Below are 18185 nucleotides of genomic sequence, written 5' to 3'. Positions count from 1 at the left end.
CAGAGATCAGTGGTGGAGAATCTGCATGCAGAAGGTCTCAGGTTCAATCCCTTTTGGCATCTGCTTCCTGAAACCCTTGGGAGCCCTTGCTGCCAGTCAGTGTAGACAGTACTGAGCAAGATGGACCAATGGCGCGACTCAGTATGAGGCAGTTTCTTGTGGTTCCTAACTTTAGCCACAAAGTGTGTTAAACTGGTTATACCGTTATGCATCTACGACAGCTGATGTAGTTTTCATAGTCACAGAATTTCTGATACTTCATTAAGAAACACATTCAGGAGTATATGCTTATCAATGCTCAAAATCCCCTCTAAGAGTAAAATGGTTGTCCTACCCATAGATGGGTTTCACCATAGCAGGGAAAACCCAAGCAGAAAGAGATTGCTTTATGCTTCCTGCAGTGAGATGTGATCAACCCTCTGCCTGGAGAGCTGGTGCCATTGAAGGGCCAGGATATAGGGAGAAGACATCCTGGGCTTGGCATCTTCCTGTGGGGTTTTTTGCGTTTCGTGGAAGAGAATAAAACTCTCATGCAAGTCTTTCTAAGATGCAAAGCAACCAGAGGGCATGACTGCTTGCTGGCGGTTGCCAATGGAAAGTTGCACAACTGCATTAATTTATCCAGCCGCCTCCACTGAGTGCAAGCAGCAGGAGCTTCATTATTTCTGAACACACACACACACACACACACTTTTGTAAGTGCAAAACGGAACACAGGTAGCTGCCTCAAACTGAGTCAAGCCATTGGTCCATTTAACTCAGTATTGTTTGCAATGGTTCTTCAGGGTCTGAGGCAGAGGAGGTTCTTTCCAGGCCAGTTACCCACAGCTTGCAGCAATGCTGTGCATACCAACACCCCTCCATAGCCCCTAAGATAGAAACTCCTTGCAAATTAGCCTCACACAAAATTATCAGTGGGTAGTGCAAGCCCTTGAAAGTGAGGCATGCTTAAGTTACCCCGAAATGAGTGAGACGTATTGCAACATCAGTTCCATTGATTTATTTGAGACTTAAGCATGGGTAATTTTCACAGAAAATTGCAGAGTGGTGTCTTATGTACATATACCCACAAGTAAGACCCTCTGAGTTCAGTGGGGCATATGTCCCTGCAAACATACATACATAAGATTGCAGCCTTAGGTAAGGTGAGGAGAAAAATAAAAGCAGGAATTATGCATTGGATACCTGAATCAAAAGAGAACAGGAGTTTCTAGTAACCTTGATGGTTGTAAAGATGAGGGAACACTGGGAAGGAGCATCTTGTAATGAATGCCTGTCCCCCTTTACACAAAGGTAAAGAGTGCCCATCTTCTTTTGCATCCAGCCCTCAGAAAAACATGTATTCATAAGGATGCATGCCCCCGGTAATATTATGTACCTTTGCTCAAAAAAAACCAAAAAAACTTTCTGCTGCTTAAAAGTTTGCAGTCCTAACTCAAGTTCCTGGTCAAGTTAGTCCTCTCAGAGACTGGTCACTTCAACTTTTGCAAATTGTTTTTTTGGGGGGGGGGTTAATCACAATACAAAACGCCAAGCTATCGTTACCTCCCCAGGCCCCGCCAGCTATCCCTACAGAGCAAATGGTAGCACTGCACTTTTGCAGGGTGACCAAACCTGCCCTTTCGCCAACAGATGCTGCCCTGTCCAACCCGCCAAATGAAACGAGCAACACTACATATATAACTACAGAAAATATTTATACCCCCCACCCTCCCATTGCTGAAACAACGCTCAGAGTAGGTGACAAAATGTTCTAAACAACCCCAAAGGCATCATCAGTGTGTTGCAATGTACAGTCAAGAGTCCTTGGGTTTCACAGAACACATAACTGGGGCATCTAGCATTCTGAATCAATCAGACTGCCATATATAGGTGGTAGCAAATAAATTTAGATTGGTTTCAGTAATAAACAGGAGTGGAAAGTTGTGAAGTGGTTCAGTTCATGACCTGCTCAAAAGCTGAATTCACATCCAGCTTCTCTACTCAAGTTTTCCCGGGATTTTTGCCTCAGTTTCAGCTAAGAGGAGTTCTCCGAGGAAAAACGGTCACACATCTCCGGCCACATGGGGGAGGGAGATGGCAGCGACAAACAGGCCCCCATCCAACCGCCGAACTTTCAGTGGCTCTTGAGAAGCGCTGAGGAACAAATGCCAACTCAAGGCCCGAAGCGGGGCGTGGGCCGGGGCGCATCAAGGAGGGGGGGTGCGAGAAGAGTGGGCTGGGCTGGGCTGGCAGGGAGGGGGGAGGACACAACTTTCTCGTGCGGCTAGAGGCGCCCCCCGACTGACGCCCCTTGGAGAAGGCCCACTGGCTTTGGAGAGCCGCCCGCGCGCTCCCTCAGTCAGCCAAGCACCCGACAGCGGGCGCTTGCCCTCCCGCTTCACAAAGACCCTCCCTCCCTCCTCCTCCTCCTCCTTCCTGCCATGAATGTGTCCCATTCACGAGGAAGAGGCGAGAGAGTGAGGGAAGGAGAGAGGGAAGAACCCAAATGCCTCAGGCGGGTCAGCGGGCCCCGGAGAAAGGAGGAGACGGGAGAGACCCGCCGCCAACCGGGAGACTAGGGAAGTGGCAGGGCCGGGAGCCACCGTCATCCTCCGCCCCGTCGCCGTCAGCCGGGCTCGAACTGTCGCCCGCCTCGCCCCCCCCTTCCACCCCGCGGCCCGGAGCCCGCCCGGAGAACGTGAAGCAGAGAAGCCTCAGTGGCGCGTAGGGTCAAGCAAAGAGTTTCTGAGTGAGGCGCAGAGGGGACTTTACGCGCGCAAGGGAAGCCCTCCTCCTCCCCAGGCGGGAAGCAAACGGGGTCGACTCTCAGTTCGAGAGCGGGGCTGAGGGAGAAGTGCAATGCGCGGGGCCTCTCATTAACTCCGTGGAGGGCGCAAGCCTCTCCCGGCAGGCTCTCCGTACCGTTTTGGGCATGGTGCCTTCGGGCTGGCTCGGCGGGCTTCAGTCTCTGGGCAGGGCGGCTGTCGCTGCTGCTGCTGCTGCTGCTGCTGCTGCTGGGCGCCTCCTTCTGCTAACGGGCTCGACTGACTGGGCAGTTCTCCCCGCCCGCCAACCTCTGTGGGCCCGCGGAGCGTGCGCCGCCTTTCTTTGGGGCAGTCGCTCCCGAGCCCCCGCCCCTCCCGAGCCTGGCGTCCTGACTCCGGCCGCAAGCTGGCAGGCGAGGATTGGGTCCCCTCAGGGGCTTCCTCGCCCACCCCTTCCGCAGAACAACCCCCACCCCACCCCGGGAGCAGGAAGGGCGATGGGGAGCGGGAGGGCGGAGAGGGGATTTTTCTGTCCCACTTTGCTATCGCTCGAGCGCTTAAGCGCTTTCGGGAAAGAACTCGTTCCCTTCTGGAACTCCCTGCCACAAGATGAGCTAATAGCCACCGGCCTAAATGGCGACGAAAGGGGATCAGACAGTTCCCTGTTGCTATATCATACATCAATACACACAAATTCTTTCACTATTCCTGCATTACAGGGGGTAGGACTAGATGACCCTTGAGGTTCCCTCAAACTCTACAATTTATGATTCTGTGTTTCTCACTTTTACAGCATTCTATGAAATCCACCTTATATTTCTTCCATCTTTTTTTCCAAGCGAAATAAAATGCCTTGCTCTTTCTCTTGCAAAGAACGGAACAGCGTGTATTAAGTTTATATCCCCCCTTTCCGCCCAGAAGCTCAAAGTGACATAAAGATAGCCCCCCTTCCCATTTGTCTTCCCAACACCACTGAGGGGTAAGTTAGGGTGGCGCAGACTTAGAAGAGCAAGTATCACTGGATTAAGCTAACCAGTTTTGCTGAATTAATTAAATACTTTTGATTGGATTGTGAATAAATGTTTAATGAATTGCTACTGTTTTTAATTTTTATTGTAGGAGCACAGGGTGGGGAGGGCTGCGTTTATGAAATCAAGGGGCCTGAAAAAAGTTTGGGGACCACTGTAATCTACTGGCACAATCAACCACACACAAATGGATCGTTTATAGCACTATTTCATTCTTCTTTTCCTGAGGTGTGGGTTTCACATGCTCAGTGATGTACTGGGGATGATATATCTATACAATTAGTATACTTTTCACTATGACATTTCTCGTGGGTTTTCTTTTTAGTTGTTCAGTTATATATAATATGCACACAATGACGCTTAAATGGAAAAGTGTTTTATTATATAATTATATATAATTGCCAGGCTGTTGGATCAGATCAAGGGCTCATTTCCCCCCAGTTATTCTTTACCCCCAGCAGGCAGCCAGATGCCATTGGGAAGCACAGAGCACATGCACATTATCCAGGGCAGGGAGGGAGGGAGACTCCCATGATATTGGTGGGACAGTCAGTGTGTTCCCCATGTGCACCCTGGGTGGAGGTCATGGGATGGAGAGAGAAACAAACAACTAGAAAATACAAAAACTAAACACTAACAAATATATTATTTCCACCCCAAACAACTAAATGTTATGCCTCCCATTTATCATATATCACTGTTGCTTTATGGAGTTGCTGGGAAGGGTTTTTTGTCCGCGGGGGCATGTGTGTGTGTTGCTTCCTCTCTTCTTCCTAGATATTTATCTCTTTGGAGAACATGGTTTCCTATGGAAAAGCAGTGTGCATACTGACTAGGCTGATGGAGAAGACCTATTAAAAAGGGGCGGTGGGGGGAGCTCACTTGTGGCTGGAACATTCCTGCAAAGTATCCTTTTATTTGGATATGACTGTACACCAGGACTTATTATTGACTGCTCCATTGCTATTTCATGGAATCATTATCTTATTATTCTTAGTATTATTTGTATCTCTCTCTACTCAGCATAATTCTTTTCTTCTTGCTTGCCTGCTGAAATCTCTCAGACATTTGTATTGTTATATGTAACAAAATAATTAAATTGGGGAGAGGGTTTACTACCCCCCAATACCAATAACAGTAATTCTTTTTTGGGGTTGTGAACATAACAACCCCCCCAAATGTTTTTATGCTCAATATTTATTCATTTGTATTGTCTTGTCTTTCTTCTTGTACTGTATGTTATTGAAATGTGTGTCCTTTCTCAAATAATAATAGCAATAGTAGAAGCAGTAATTAAAAACTTAGTTCTACTGCCACCCCCATTTTCCCAAGTGGCAAAAACCAAGGTATATTTGGTACCTTATGGTGCTGCAAATGAATATTTAAAGTTATTGTTTGCCTGAAACCAAGGCTGCAGTCTTATAGGTATTTCTCATTGAACTTGATGGGAATTAACTGCTGAGCAGACATGTTATTTATTTATTACATTTGTTTTCCCCTCCCCCCCCCAAGTGTCACCTTTTACACTCAAAGTAGCATACACAGTTCTGCCACCCTCGTTTAGTCCCCACAACAACCCTGTGAGGTATGTCAGGCTGGGAGGTAGCAACTGGCCCAAGGTCACTCAGTGAGCTTCATGGCTGAGTTGGGGTTCAAATCCTAGACTCTCCCAGGTTCTAGTTTGACACTCTAACCACTGTACCAAACTGGCTGTTATAGGACTGTGCTGACAATGATTCCTAATTTCAAATTTAATAAATATTGCAAACAGTACAATGTTACATGCTAAGATATAGCTCGTTCAGCCCGGACACTAAGATCCAGCGCCGAGGGCCTTCTGGCAGTTCCCTCATTGCATGAAGTGAGGTTACAGGGAACCAGACAGAGGGCCTTCTCGGTAGTGGCACCCACCCTGTGGAACACCCTCCCTTCAGATGTGAAGGAAATAAGCAGCTATCCTATCTTTAAAAGACATCTGAAGGCAGCCCTGTTCAGGGAAGTTTTTAATATTTAATGCTGTACTGTTTTTAACATTTGACTGGGAGCCTCCCAGAGTGGCTGGGGAAACTCAGCCAGATGGGCGGGGTATAAATAATATATTATTATTATTATTATTATTATTATTATTATTATTATTATTATGCATTTCATGTTCTTAAAGTAGTGAAATTTAAAATTGATAAGAAAATCAAGTTATTGCATGTATTTCTCCCCCCCACCATATTTCCATTTGTTTATTTTTGGGGGGGGGGGAATGACAAGCTCCCAATGTTTTTCCCATGGCTTGAACACCTTCAGAAATTCTACATTTTCAAGCGAGTCACCTCGACCTTCTGGAAAGCAAACTCACACACAGGGCAGGAAAGAAAACAAATGCTTCCTAAGCCATTTTGGCCCTTGGGGGCCACTTCCCTTAAGCTCACTTTAGACAAGAACCACTTTTATAGAATCATTGAAATGCAATGCAGGAATCTTTTGCTCTTTGTGGGGCACAACCCTGATATTAAGAGTCTCATACTCTACCAAGTGAGCTGTCCCTTGGAGGCAATCAATGGAGCAGGTTTATTCGTTCCTGTATGCAATATGCAAGGTTCATTCAAAGTAGCCTTCCTGGACAAAGCTGTGGGAACGCTCTCCCAGTTTTCCTGCCCAAACTCTTAACTGTATCCTCTTTGCTAAAACCAGGGGATTATGTTCTACATTGTATCCAATGCAACAATACCCTGTGTCACAGAGGTTTAGGGCAACTTGTGGTTCCTGAATTGCAGGGAGCTGGACTAGATGATGTGGGGGGCGTTGTCCCTTCCAACTCTGCAGTTCTATGATTCTATTATTCTAACTGTTCCCTTCCCTGTCTTCCTATCAGATGTGGGCAGGAGGTGAGGCAACCCTTTCAGTTTCCTTATCCTCCTTTAAGCAGAGGAAACAGTCTTATACCTGCCTCTGCTTCCTGTTTTCCATGACTCTCTTTTGAGGCTTCTAAGTCACTGCAAGGAACCTGGAAGCATGCAGCTTCTCATCAGCCCCATCCAGGCTGATTACTGGCTGAACTACTTGTGTGCAATAGCCAATCTAACAGCCTGTCCCTCTTCCCCCCGCCACCATGATTGCATTGCAGATAATGGCATTGCATATTACGCAATGTGCAATACATGGTTGGAGGCAGTCATGTTTCTGAATACCTGTTGCTGAAATCCAAAGGAGGGGGAAGTGCGCTTGTTATTGGGGTCCTGCTTGCAGGTTTCCCAAAAGGGGCAACTGCTCAGCCACTCTGAGAACAGCCCAAAAACAGGACCTTTCAAGAGCAGTCTCCCACTCTGTGGTTTCTAGCAAGTGGCATTCAGAAGCATTGCTGCCTCCAACTGTGGGGGCAGAGCACAGTCATCCTGGCTAACAGCCATCAATAGCCCTCTCCTCCTCCATGAATTTGTCCAGAGCAACTTCTTTGGTTATAGGAATGAAAGTACTTAAGAGGCAAGCTGAGGCCATTATCTTACAATTGCCTAGTTCAGCAAAATAATCTTCTGTCAGATTTTAACCCTTGCTGGGTATAGGACCCCAAGAATCGGAAGTAACTCAGAACACATCCTGCAAACTGACCTGCCCCCAAACTGCAACATTATGTTTAGGATTGCCTCATTAACTCAGCAACTCCCCGACCAGGCCAGCTCTCTATTGAGAGTGCTAGAATTCCTGAGGCAGAGTTTGCCCAGCATCAGTCACCAAGGTAGCTGCATTCTTGGCATGACTTTATATACTCGAGTTTTTATTTCATAATCCCAATGCACCAAAGTCTTCTTTGATTTCGAAGTGACATTCTGTTAACGAGTTTATTTTGTGTATGTGTGTTACAAAAACATACTGTATAGGAAGTCTGGCCACACAGAGAATCAAATCCTATTCAGGTAATGTGCAAGCCCCACTTCTAATGTCCTTGCATGCACTTGCTGCACTCCTTACATTTTGAAAACATAAAAGGAGCCTGTTGGCTCAGGCCAAAGGGTCCCATCTATTCCAGCATCCTGTTCTCACAGTGGCCAGCCAGGTGCCCATTTGGGGAGACCTGCAAGCAGCACCTGAGCAAAAGAGCCCTCTCTCTCTTCCTGTGGTTTCCAGCAACTGGCATCCAGAAGCATTGGTGCCTCCAACTATTGAGGCTAGAGCATAGCCATCATGGCTAGTAGCCATGGATAGCATCATCCTCTGTGAATTTATCTAATCCTCTTTTAAAACCATCTGGATTGCTGGCCATTGCTGCCTCCTGTGGGAGCGAGTTCCATATTTTACCGGTAACTATGTGCTGTGTGAAGAAGTCCTTTCATTTATCTGTTCTGAATCTCCTAACATTCAGCTTCAAGCAATGTTCACAAGTTCTGGTGTTATGAGAGGGGTAGAAAAACTTTTCTTCATGAGACGCATCACTCTATAAACTCCTATCATGTCGCCTCTTACTCGCCTTTAGTCCAAAATGCTGCAATCTTTCTTCCTTTGTATGCGAAGACAGACTCTGACAGATTGAGCAGACAAGACCAAGAGTGTGTCCAATGATCAAGATGGTGGTTGCTGCACATGCTGTAGAGGGAACTGAAGGGCACATTGGGCTCGTCAGCCTGGCAAGGTAGCCTATCTAGGAGAAGGAAATCTCTGATCCTAAACCTCCACTACCTTGTGGCTACACTCATTCATGATAATGACTTTAGGAATAAACCTTTAGGAAATATCCATACATACTGCCTTGCGGGATATCTTCAGGAGGAAAAAAGCTAAGGAGTAAGCCCTAAACAAATCCAGAGTGGAGTCCCTAAGACTGTTGGATGGAGTCTTGTACATCTCTTTCTGACAACTCCTGCAGCCAAGCTGGTGCCAAGTGTGTTACTTTCATTTCCTTTGGACCACATCAGTGAGGCTGAGAGGAGGGTCTTGTCATCTGGACAGCCCAGGACCACAGGCGTAGCCAGGATTTTTATTGGGGGGGCAGGACTTTTGTTAGGGGGGTAGAACCAACGTGATTGATCAGTTAAGTATTTCTATTGTTTTACTTGATTGGGTATGATGACAGCTGCCCCCTTTGCCCCACCCCCTGGCTACATCCATGCCCAGGACCTACAAACACACTGCCCAGGCTTACACCCCAGAGAGGTTACTTTGGTGCTGCTAACTCAGCAATAACAATGTGGGCGGCTGCAGTTATAAGTTATCTGCAGCCACAGCAGGTGCTGTGATTCTCCAGTGGTTTGACTTCACCCCTGGAGGTGCACTCCACTGTCTCTTGAGGTAACAAGTTACCACCACCCTATTGACTTTCTATCTCCGTTTGTTTGTTTGTTTGTTTGTTTGTTTGTTTGTTTGTTTGTTTGCCTTGTTTAGCTTGGAAATTTGGGTTATGATAAAATGGGGAGAGGAGTTTGACAGCCCAGATGTGCTCACTCTGTTGCCAAGCCTACAAAACTCATGTGTTTGTCTAACTGCTTACCTCAGGCACCCAGTTGTCTCCCCAACATTCCCATTAACCCCCTCAAGTCATTTACCACAGGCATTAGTTCCCTTCTTTTTCTAACTCACCAGTCCTCATTCTTCCCCCACCTCTGCCTTTAGAACCTTGGGAAATAGCCAAGGAAAACAGTATGATGACAGACTAGTGCAAATATAGTATAGAGATAAGCAGCAGCTTGTGCCAATAGATTGCATGAGCCGGGAATGCAGGAGACCCAATTCACTTACAGTGTATTGGTCCCAGGAAATCTTGACATTCCTGAATGTATTTATATTTATTCCCATTTATGTATGTTCAACCTCATATACAGCTTAAACAAAATTGCCATGGCCTCTATTTGTTGTACTCCACTTCCCTCTGCCCTCCACATTTCCCCCTGCCTCTGCACCCATTCACCAACTGGGGATAATGCATAATGCACCAGATTAAAATTTATATCATAATAACTTTGTGTTTGAACCATTCTCTTACATCCTATTCTCTGCTTGTGCCCTTTGGGTCACAACTGAAAACATAGGCATTTCTAGCAGCAAAACTTCCCAGTTCTGCTCCACCCTCCCCAGCTCTTGATGAACAAAGAAGGAACTCCCATGAGGCCAGCTCTGCTGGGTGGGGAGCTCCTCTTTCTGCACAGCCCCCTGTGATATCAAGCATTTATTTGGGTGGGTTCCAAAGGAGCCAGTCGGCTAGGTCCTACCAAGTTACCTACAAACTGCAAAATAAAAAACTGGGCTTCTTTTTACCGGGAATGCTGTTGGTCTGCTGAGGCCCCCTTTGAGTGACATCTCTGAAGCAAGCAATACAGATTAAATAACGCTGCCTGGGAACCTAAACAATTGGCCTTTAAAGGCATAGGTCTTTGAAAATAGATTAATTTATATTTCATTGGGGCCCCTCCAGAGATGACTGGACGACACCAATTCACCTTTAACCATAAAAAGTTTGATAGCTTAATTCTAGAACTTGTAAGCTTTGGAAATGCTTTTTCATGTTGCAGCTGAAGCTTAACAAACAAACAAACAAACAAACAAACACTTGAGAACAGGAGTGGGGAGAGTAGAACCTCCCTTGGCTCCTGCTCCTTGAACAGGCAGGAATTAATTTTCTCCTGTTGGGGAAAGAAGCATCACCTGATGTCCTTCTGGCTGGCATTCAACTACTAAAAGGCACAGTAGCTGGGTTGGAAAAGAAAGGGACAGGGGTGAAACTGAGCTTTATTACACCTGGGTCAAAGACCCAGTTTGGCACCACCCCCACCCCCACTGCATTTGCATACACACACAGGCTTGGGAGCCTCAATGGCACCTCTGGAAGTTTTACCTGGGGCAAAAAACCAGCTAGCCCCCTCCCCAAGTAACAATGGCACTGGAACGCAAGAACAACCCTAAGGCAATGTTACAACCAATGTTCACATGGACCCTTCATTCCATTCCTACCCCACCTTCGCTCCAAGGAATTCAGGAAGGCATGCAATGGTTCTCTGCCCTGCCAAATTATCCTCACACCAACCCCTGTGATGTAGGTTGGGCAGAATAAGATAATGTCTGTCCCAAGATCACCCAATGAGCTTTGTGTCTTGGCAGGGATTAGGATCTTCTCTATGTATTTCAAACACTCTATTGATACTACCTAAGTCCTTTATGTTATTTTTAAGTATGTTTATTTTCTGTTTCCAGGTTTAGGTCAATCATTAGGGAAACCTTTCTAACAATAAGAACAGGCTAGCTGTAGCACAAATGTGGTAGAAGATTGCACTGAGATTCAGCACAGCTATTGAACCACTCTGGATTTTAAGGTCCAAAGACAATAAAATAAAAATAAAAGTAGACTTTGTCCCAAAGTGGTTAGATTTGCAGTGACTTGATATTGCTGTCACTAACTGTTACCTACAGACACACATCATCATTTCCTGCTTCTTACAATCCGAAAATTTGTTCATTTCAACGGAGACTTCAGCTTCTATTTTTAGAACAGTTAAAAATAACTTGGGAGTGACCAGCTACTTTCAGCCACAGGCAGAAAGACTTTTGGAGAACTTTTTTTTTTAAATGAAGTCCAAACCTCAAGCATCTGCAAATCTCGACAGTTATTTCCATGTTCATTCAGCCAAGCTAAAGTTACTGATTAAGATGCCATCCTGCCAGTGGCTCAGCACCAATTAGTTCCAATTGCATAATGGAACTAACTGGCAGATTTCAATCATTTCTATTATGAAATTTTTGGTAAATGGATTACTGCTACCACTAATTTTCTTTAGTCAAGAAAGAGGATTGGAAATAATCCAGGGTGAACTAAAGGGAGGGGTAGCAAGTTTCGCCTTTTATTATGATCTATAATTTCTAATAAACCTTCAATGGTGCAGAGTGCTTTTGTCATCTTTATTTCATTCCCCTTCAAAACACAGTGGTACCTCGGGTTAAGTACTTAATTCATTCTGGAGGTCTGTACTTAACCTGAAACTGTTCTTAACCTGAAGCACCACTTTAGCTAATGGGGCTTTCTGCGGCTGCCGCACCGCCACTGTGTGATTTCTGTTCTCATCCTGAAGCAAAGTTCTTAACCTGAGGTGCTATTTCTGGGTTAGCAGAGTCTGTAACCTGAAGCATTGGTAACCTGAGGTACCACTGTAGACCCAAGAGTGCAGGGTGAAGGGAAGAAGTGGTAAAGCAGAGCAGTCCTATAGGTGTAAGCCTGGAGTATGTTTCAAGCCAGTCAAGCGCCCTGTTCCCAATGTATTTGTTCCCATTTTACAGGCAATTTACCCAAGTCTGCCCGCTTTAGATGGGAGACATCTAAAGAAACTAGTGTGGCTGCATAAGTCATAAGACGCTTACAGATGAGCTGAGATTTAAGAAGGGCATGTATAAGAAATGGAAGAAAGGGGAAATCAGTAAGGAAGAATATATGCGAGTTGCCAACAGTTGCAGGGCCAAAGCTCATAAGGAGCTCAGGCTTACAGAGGCAGTTAAAAATAACAATAAAGGTTTCTTTGGCTACATTCAAAGCAAGAGGAAGAACAAGCAAGTAGTACCGTATATCCTCTGTGTGGAGAAGATGGAGAAATGCTATCGGGTGGCAACAGGGCTTTTTTTCAGCTGGAAATTGCTGGAATTCAGTTCTGGCAACTGAGGTGTTCATGGTGAGTTCCGGCACCTCTTTTTCTAGAAAAATAGCACTGCATGACAGAAAGAAGGCAGAACTACTCCACACCTATTTTACCCCAACAACAACACTTTATTACTGTTGCAGATGAGCAGAATACTTCACCCCTGTCTTCACCCAAAAGGAAAGCACTGTGCAACCTGGTCATAACAATGCCAGGAGGGAGCTGCAGCCCAAGATAGGAAAAGAGATGGTAAGGAAACACCTAGCAACTTTAAATGAACAGCCATAGTTAGTGAACCTGATGAAGCTGGCAAAATACTTTGTACGAAGGTATGAAATGAAAAAGTGTCACACTGGTATATGCAGCTCAAACAGGCTCCTTTGGGATTCTTGGCAGATGTCTGCTTTTCTGAGTGCTGCAGGGCAGGGCATTGTCCTTTTACCACATTATCATTCATTCTTGATTATGCCATAATCTAGAACAAACAGAAGGGTGCTGGAACTGAATGAGAGTCAACAAACAGAGGATAATCGGCTGTGATTACTGTACTCTACTCTGTTGATGTTCCCTGACCGCAGCCAAACAGAGGAAGGGGAAGAGGGGGTGGAATACAAAGCACCCAAAGGTACACTTTTCCCTCTAAGTGCTTGCTTGCAGTGAGAAGGAAAAAGTGTTAGTGTGATGAAAAATAGCTATAAACGGAGAATTCCTGGATGCCAAGATCCAAGTTTGGGGCAAATACAGTGGTACCTCTGGTTGCAGACAGAATCCATTCTGGAGGTCCAATCGGATCCCGAGGTTTCCGCAACCTGAGGACCGCTTCTGCGCATGCAAGCGTGGCGAAACCTGGCAAAATACTTTGAGGTTTGTCGCACGCGCATCCCAAAGTTTACGTGACCAATTTATATAACCAGAAAAGTTACACAGAAAGTAAACTTGGCTTAGCCACAAGGTGGTGAAAGTTCCTAAATTATTGGTATAGGAACACAATTAGGCCTGTGTGAGCCATGTGGTACTCTTCACTGAGTTCATCTGGTAGACTGGGGAGCGAACAAAGGCTTGATTACCTAGCTGAGCTCCTTCCTCTCAAGGTGAACTAAGCCTGACAGGACAGCTTACTCTATGGTTTTAACCCGTCATGCATCAATTAGCCATAAGCACATTCCTTATAGAAGTCTAGTTATCCCACAAAAAGCAGGTTCAGACACTTGAAACATCTTCCACACAGGACTCAGTGATGCCAAATCTGCCTTTCTCCCATCCATTCAGAAGTGACCTCTTTGCTGGTTGTCGTGTATCTACATTTGCTTGTGGGCGTGATCATGGAAAGTTTGGGCACTGAGGTAAAAGCATGGAAGCAATGAAGGTGGTTCTTTTGCCAGAAAATGCAATGCCCAAACTCACCTTGTGCAGGCGTGACCAATCTGCAGACGAAAAGGGTGTGTTTGGTGGCATTTAAATGAGTGTGTTAATGTTCCGACCCAGTTAAGTAGTGTCTGCTTCTGTGGTATAATTATGTGCAAAGCAGAAAGGAAATGCAAAACCAGCGCAAAGACTGCTCCACGTGATCTAGTGAAAGGGAAGCTCTTTCCGGTATTTCTCCTGCATGCAACACTGCTGCTTTCTCTTAACATGGGCTGAGGATTCCCTGGTGCATGTGATTTACACCTTGTTTTCAGAATGTGCAAATTCCTCACACAGAAAATGATATCAACAGCCCTGGATGATAACATGGGAGGGAGGGGCTTCCTTTTGTTTTGATGTATGGAGTGATTTGAAGTGACAAGATAGGCACTCTGACTGGTTCAAGCAGACCAAGTGGCAACCCTCTTTCTGAATGACACTGCATAAGATGGCAGGTGAAGCTTTTTGGGATGAGGGAATTCTCCCTTTACAAAAGAAAGGAAGATATTGGGAACGTGCTTTATTAGAAAAGCTGAAAAACAAACTACGCGTTTCCAGGGGACAATGTAAAAAGAATAGATTTGCAGAGATCTGGTTTGATCCTACAATGTATGTCAATATGGAATAAATGCAATCTGTTTCCTCCCTCTGCTTATCAATGGATTTGATTCAGTAATTTAGTATATTACTCCGTTTTAAGATTCATCACACCCATGACAGTAAAGGCTTTTATTTTATTCCCAGCCTTCTACTTTCTGTGTTTTTTGTTAACTCTTTAAGATGTTTTACTTGCTTTTACACAGACACACACATTAAATACAGTGGTACCTCGGGTTACATACGCTTCAGGTTACAGACACTTCAGGTTACAGACTCCGCTAACCCAGAAATATTACCTCGGGTTAAGAACTTTGCTTCAGGATGAGAACAGAAATGGTGCTCTGGCAGCGCAGCAGCAGCAGGAGGCCCCGTTAGCTAAAGTGGTGCTTCGGGTTAAGAACAGTTTCAGGTTAAGAACAGATCTCTGGAACAAATTAAGTACTTAACCTGAGGTACCACTGTATGCATATTAAAAACTAGTGTGTTGTAAAATGGGAATTGCTTTCCCAGACATGCCAGTTTTCTGTGCAGAGGAAATTTCTGTTTGTAGGTACATTGTGTTCTGTTTGTAGGTCATGTGAGTCACCACCTTCAATCTGTGAAGTGGGACATTCCAGAGATGGGCTTGACTCCTTATATGGTGTTGGCTGACTCCTTATATGGTGTTGGCTGACCCACTTTGATGGGTGCTGTCTGCAGGGCTGACCACCCTTAAGATGGATTAAGGCCAGTCACCTCAGGAGGCAGAATCCCATGGGCGCCCTGTGACCGCCCCTCCCACCTCTGCCATAGATGCGAGGAGAAGGGGCGATGGGTTCTAAGTTCCAGTGAGGTCTTGCAGGGCTCTCGCGACATCTCACCAGAAGCCACAGCCACTTCTCCTCACTTCCCCAGTGTCACTGTGGGTGTCCCACCACCTTACCACCAAGGAAGTAAGGAGAAGTGGCTGCAGCTTCTGGCAATATTTTGTGGGGCTCTTGTGAGATCTCGCTGGAAGCTGCCACTTTCCCTCACATTTGTGAAGGAGACTTGGATGGAAGGCCAGGCACTGGGGTTGCCCACACAACACTTCCATGGCAGGGGGGTTGAGCACACATCCCACTGCCGCTGTTGGAGAAATGAGAAGTGGCGGCAATGGCAGCTTCCAGGTTCTAGTGAGAGCTCATGTTAAGATCTCACCAGACCCCAGAAACTACCACTGCAGCAACATGACCATGGTACACAAGGCTTCAGTGAGGCAGGACACATTCCCAGTTCATGTTAGGGGCCAGAACAGGCGCTGCCAGCCATGGCTGTCAGTCATAGTGGGTGTGCTATAGTGACTGTGAGCATGAGCTCAGTGCCTGGGAGTTCCTGCTTCAGGCTGCCCCCTGCTCTGTGCTTGCTAGGCAGCTTCGCATACTCTCCCTCTGTCTCTCACTGCCTCAGCTCTCACACGTGTGATAGGAAGGAAACAACACTGGCCTAAGTTAGAAGGGTGTTGTAAGGATTGCAAAGATGATACACATGATATAGGGTTGCCATACATCCCTTAAAATACACGACAGTCCCATTTGGGAGGCACAGAGTTTCCTGTCCCATTTGGCCCCCAATTTGTCCTGTTTTTGAAGTCATAAAAATGCTGCTTTGGGGGGGGACCCCCCCAACCAATTCTAACAATTGCAGGTGCCATCATAAAATAGGAATTTAGTTCTGTGTGTGAGACGTGGGTGGGTGAGCATCTTTCAAAAACAATTAATCAGCAGGATTACTACTACTACTACTACTACTACTACTACTACTACTACTGTTAAATATTCGGAAAAGGCAGAAGCCCAAGGCAGTATAAGTTCCTCAACTAAGTTTGTTCAACATTTGTCAGTGACAACAGCTCACTCATAGGAACACAATAACCAAACTGACTGGACAACACAATAATGAACCCGAGCAAAGAATTGACCGTTGACAGTTGACAGTTGAAAGTGCATGCGCTTACTTGCCATTATAATGTTCGTCTACCAACATTTCTACGATTGGTTAGAACGCGTCTTCTAACATAAAATGTGTTAAACCCAATATATAACACTCCTCACCCCAACTTCCTAACAAAAGGAACAAAATAGTCATCAAGGTGTGCTGGCCTTTTCCGCTCCTGCTGTGACTGTTGCGGTTCCTGTGCCAGAGTGGGTGACCCAGGAGGTTCCTCCGGTACCCGCGGTCTGAGTGGGGTGGTCAGAGAGGCCGTCTCCGAGCCACTGAGGATTCTGGCCTGAAGTCCCCCTGCTGGGGTAACTCAGTCACCGGCAACCCGTCTGGTTCCCACCCTGGCCTGGGCACAGAAACTCCCGAAGTACCCATTTCTCTGTCCTCTGGTTCCACTTGAAGTTCCGTGTTTGGAGGTGCTCTGGCTCTGATCTGGTGGAGGTGTCTCTTCCAAACCAGTACCCCTCCAACCCTACCTTGTAGGAAACTGGATCTGTACAGCGGGCAATGATACCAGGGAGCCAATCCTGTCCGAACCCATAGTTTTGGATGTACACAGTGTCCCCCAGGGAGAACCCTCTTGGAGCCCCCCGCACCACAGTGGATGGCCATTGCTCAAGAGCCCGGTCGGGGTGCATACAACAAGAAGGGTAGTGGGCCTCCATCTTGAGATGTACCCTAAGCTTATCGGACCACAGGGAAGGAAGTTGAAGTACCCTGGCTGGAGAGGTGGACTGTAACTCCTCCTCTATGTAGGCCTCGTGGACACATTGCTTGGGTCATGCTCCAGAGATCTTAGAGCGGCAGACTCGACCAATGTGCCCAGTCTTCCCACAGTGGCAACATGTGGGATCCCCAAACCTGCATGTCCAATGCTCGTGGTTTTCTCTGCAGTTGGAGCAGGTCCCTCAAGGTGCGTCAGATGACCGCTGGTTCAACGATGCGCTTGTAGCTTGGGAGCGGTGGTGTCGGTCGGATTGGTCCGAAGCTCAGTAGACAGCCTCATTGTGGGAATCTACAGAAGATAACCGGTCTCGCTGGATGCGGCGAGCTCTTCTTTTGGTACGGGGGCTGTGGGCCGCCTCTCAAAGGCCATGGCCATATTCATTCTTCCATCATCGTGATGTCGTCTTTTGCCAGCAGCTTGCGGCAGAGACAGCTGTCTCACATGCCACTGATGAACCTTTCAACAAATCGTTCCTTGATGTCAGCAAATTGGCAATACATCGCAATCGCCCAGAGCGCTGTGATGTATTCACTCGCTGACTCTTGCACTTGTTGCTCTCTGTGCGCAAAGTCATAGTGGCAGTGGTTCTTAGTTGGCTGAGGCACGAGGTGCCTTGTCATAGCCTGTGTCAGCTCATGGAAAGTGCATGCCTCCATGTCCCTGGGTGCCATCAGACCTTCCAGTAGAGTGATGGCGGAACTTCTCAGCACCATCAGTAGCACATCTGCCTTGTCTGCCTCCCTAGTGAAGCCTTGTGGTCAAACATAGCTCCTTATTCGGTGGAGCCACTGCGGCCATTCTGCAGAATGGCTCATATTGAAGTCTGGTGGCGGCCAACTATGACTGGTAGCGATCCTCGGACCTGGGGCAGTCGTTTGTGCAATTGTGGGTGGTTGCGAAGACGCGGCAGGCCCGGTCTCGTTTCCGGGACTATTTGCTGAGTCCAGCGTGGTGGTGAGGTTGCACTTACTGCGAGGCGGCAGGCGGCGGTGCTGCGGTGCGGTTTTGGGCCTCTGGCAGCCAGTGGGAGCTCATCAATCCCACCTTCATTGCCAATGTTAAATATTCGGAAAAAGTCAGAAGCCCAAGGCAGTATAAGTTCCTCAACTAAGTTTAT

General features: G+C 46.6%; 1 protein-coding gene across 1 annotated transcript in view; it reads right to left on the bottom strand.

The window, feature by feature from the left end:
* The window catches only part of MSN (moesin), an 80612-nt gene extending 77542 nt beyond the window's left edge, over positions 1 to 3070 (bottom strand). The window contains exon 1 of the mRNA XM_081897853.1: positions 2905 to 3070. Coding sequence (XP_081753979.1) covers positions 2905 to 2916 — 12 coding nt within the window. The 5' untranslated portion in view covers positions 2917 to 3070. The remainder of the gene's footprint in view (positions 1 to 2904) is intronic.
* Between the last annotated feature and the right edge of the window lie 15115 nt (positions 3071 to 18185).

Source organism: Podarcis melisellensis (assembly GCF_964234715.1).
Source record: "Podarcis melisellensis genome assembly, chromosome: Z".
In the NCBI taxonomy this organism is placed as follows: domain Eukaryota; kingdom Metazoa; phylum Chordata; class Lepidosauria; order Squamata; family Lacertidae; genus Podarcis; species Podarcis melisellensis.
The sequence above is the reverse complement of the archived record's forward strand: the minus strand, read 5'-3'. Positions and strand labels throughout refer to the sequence as shown.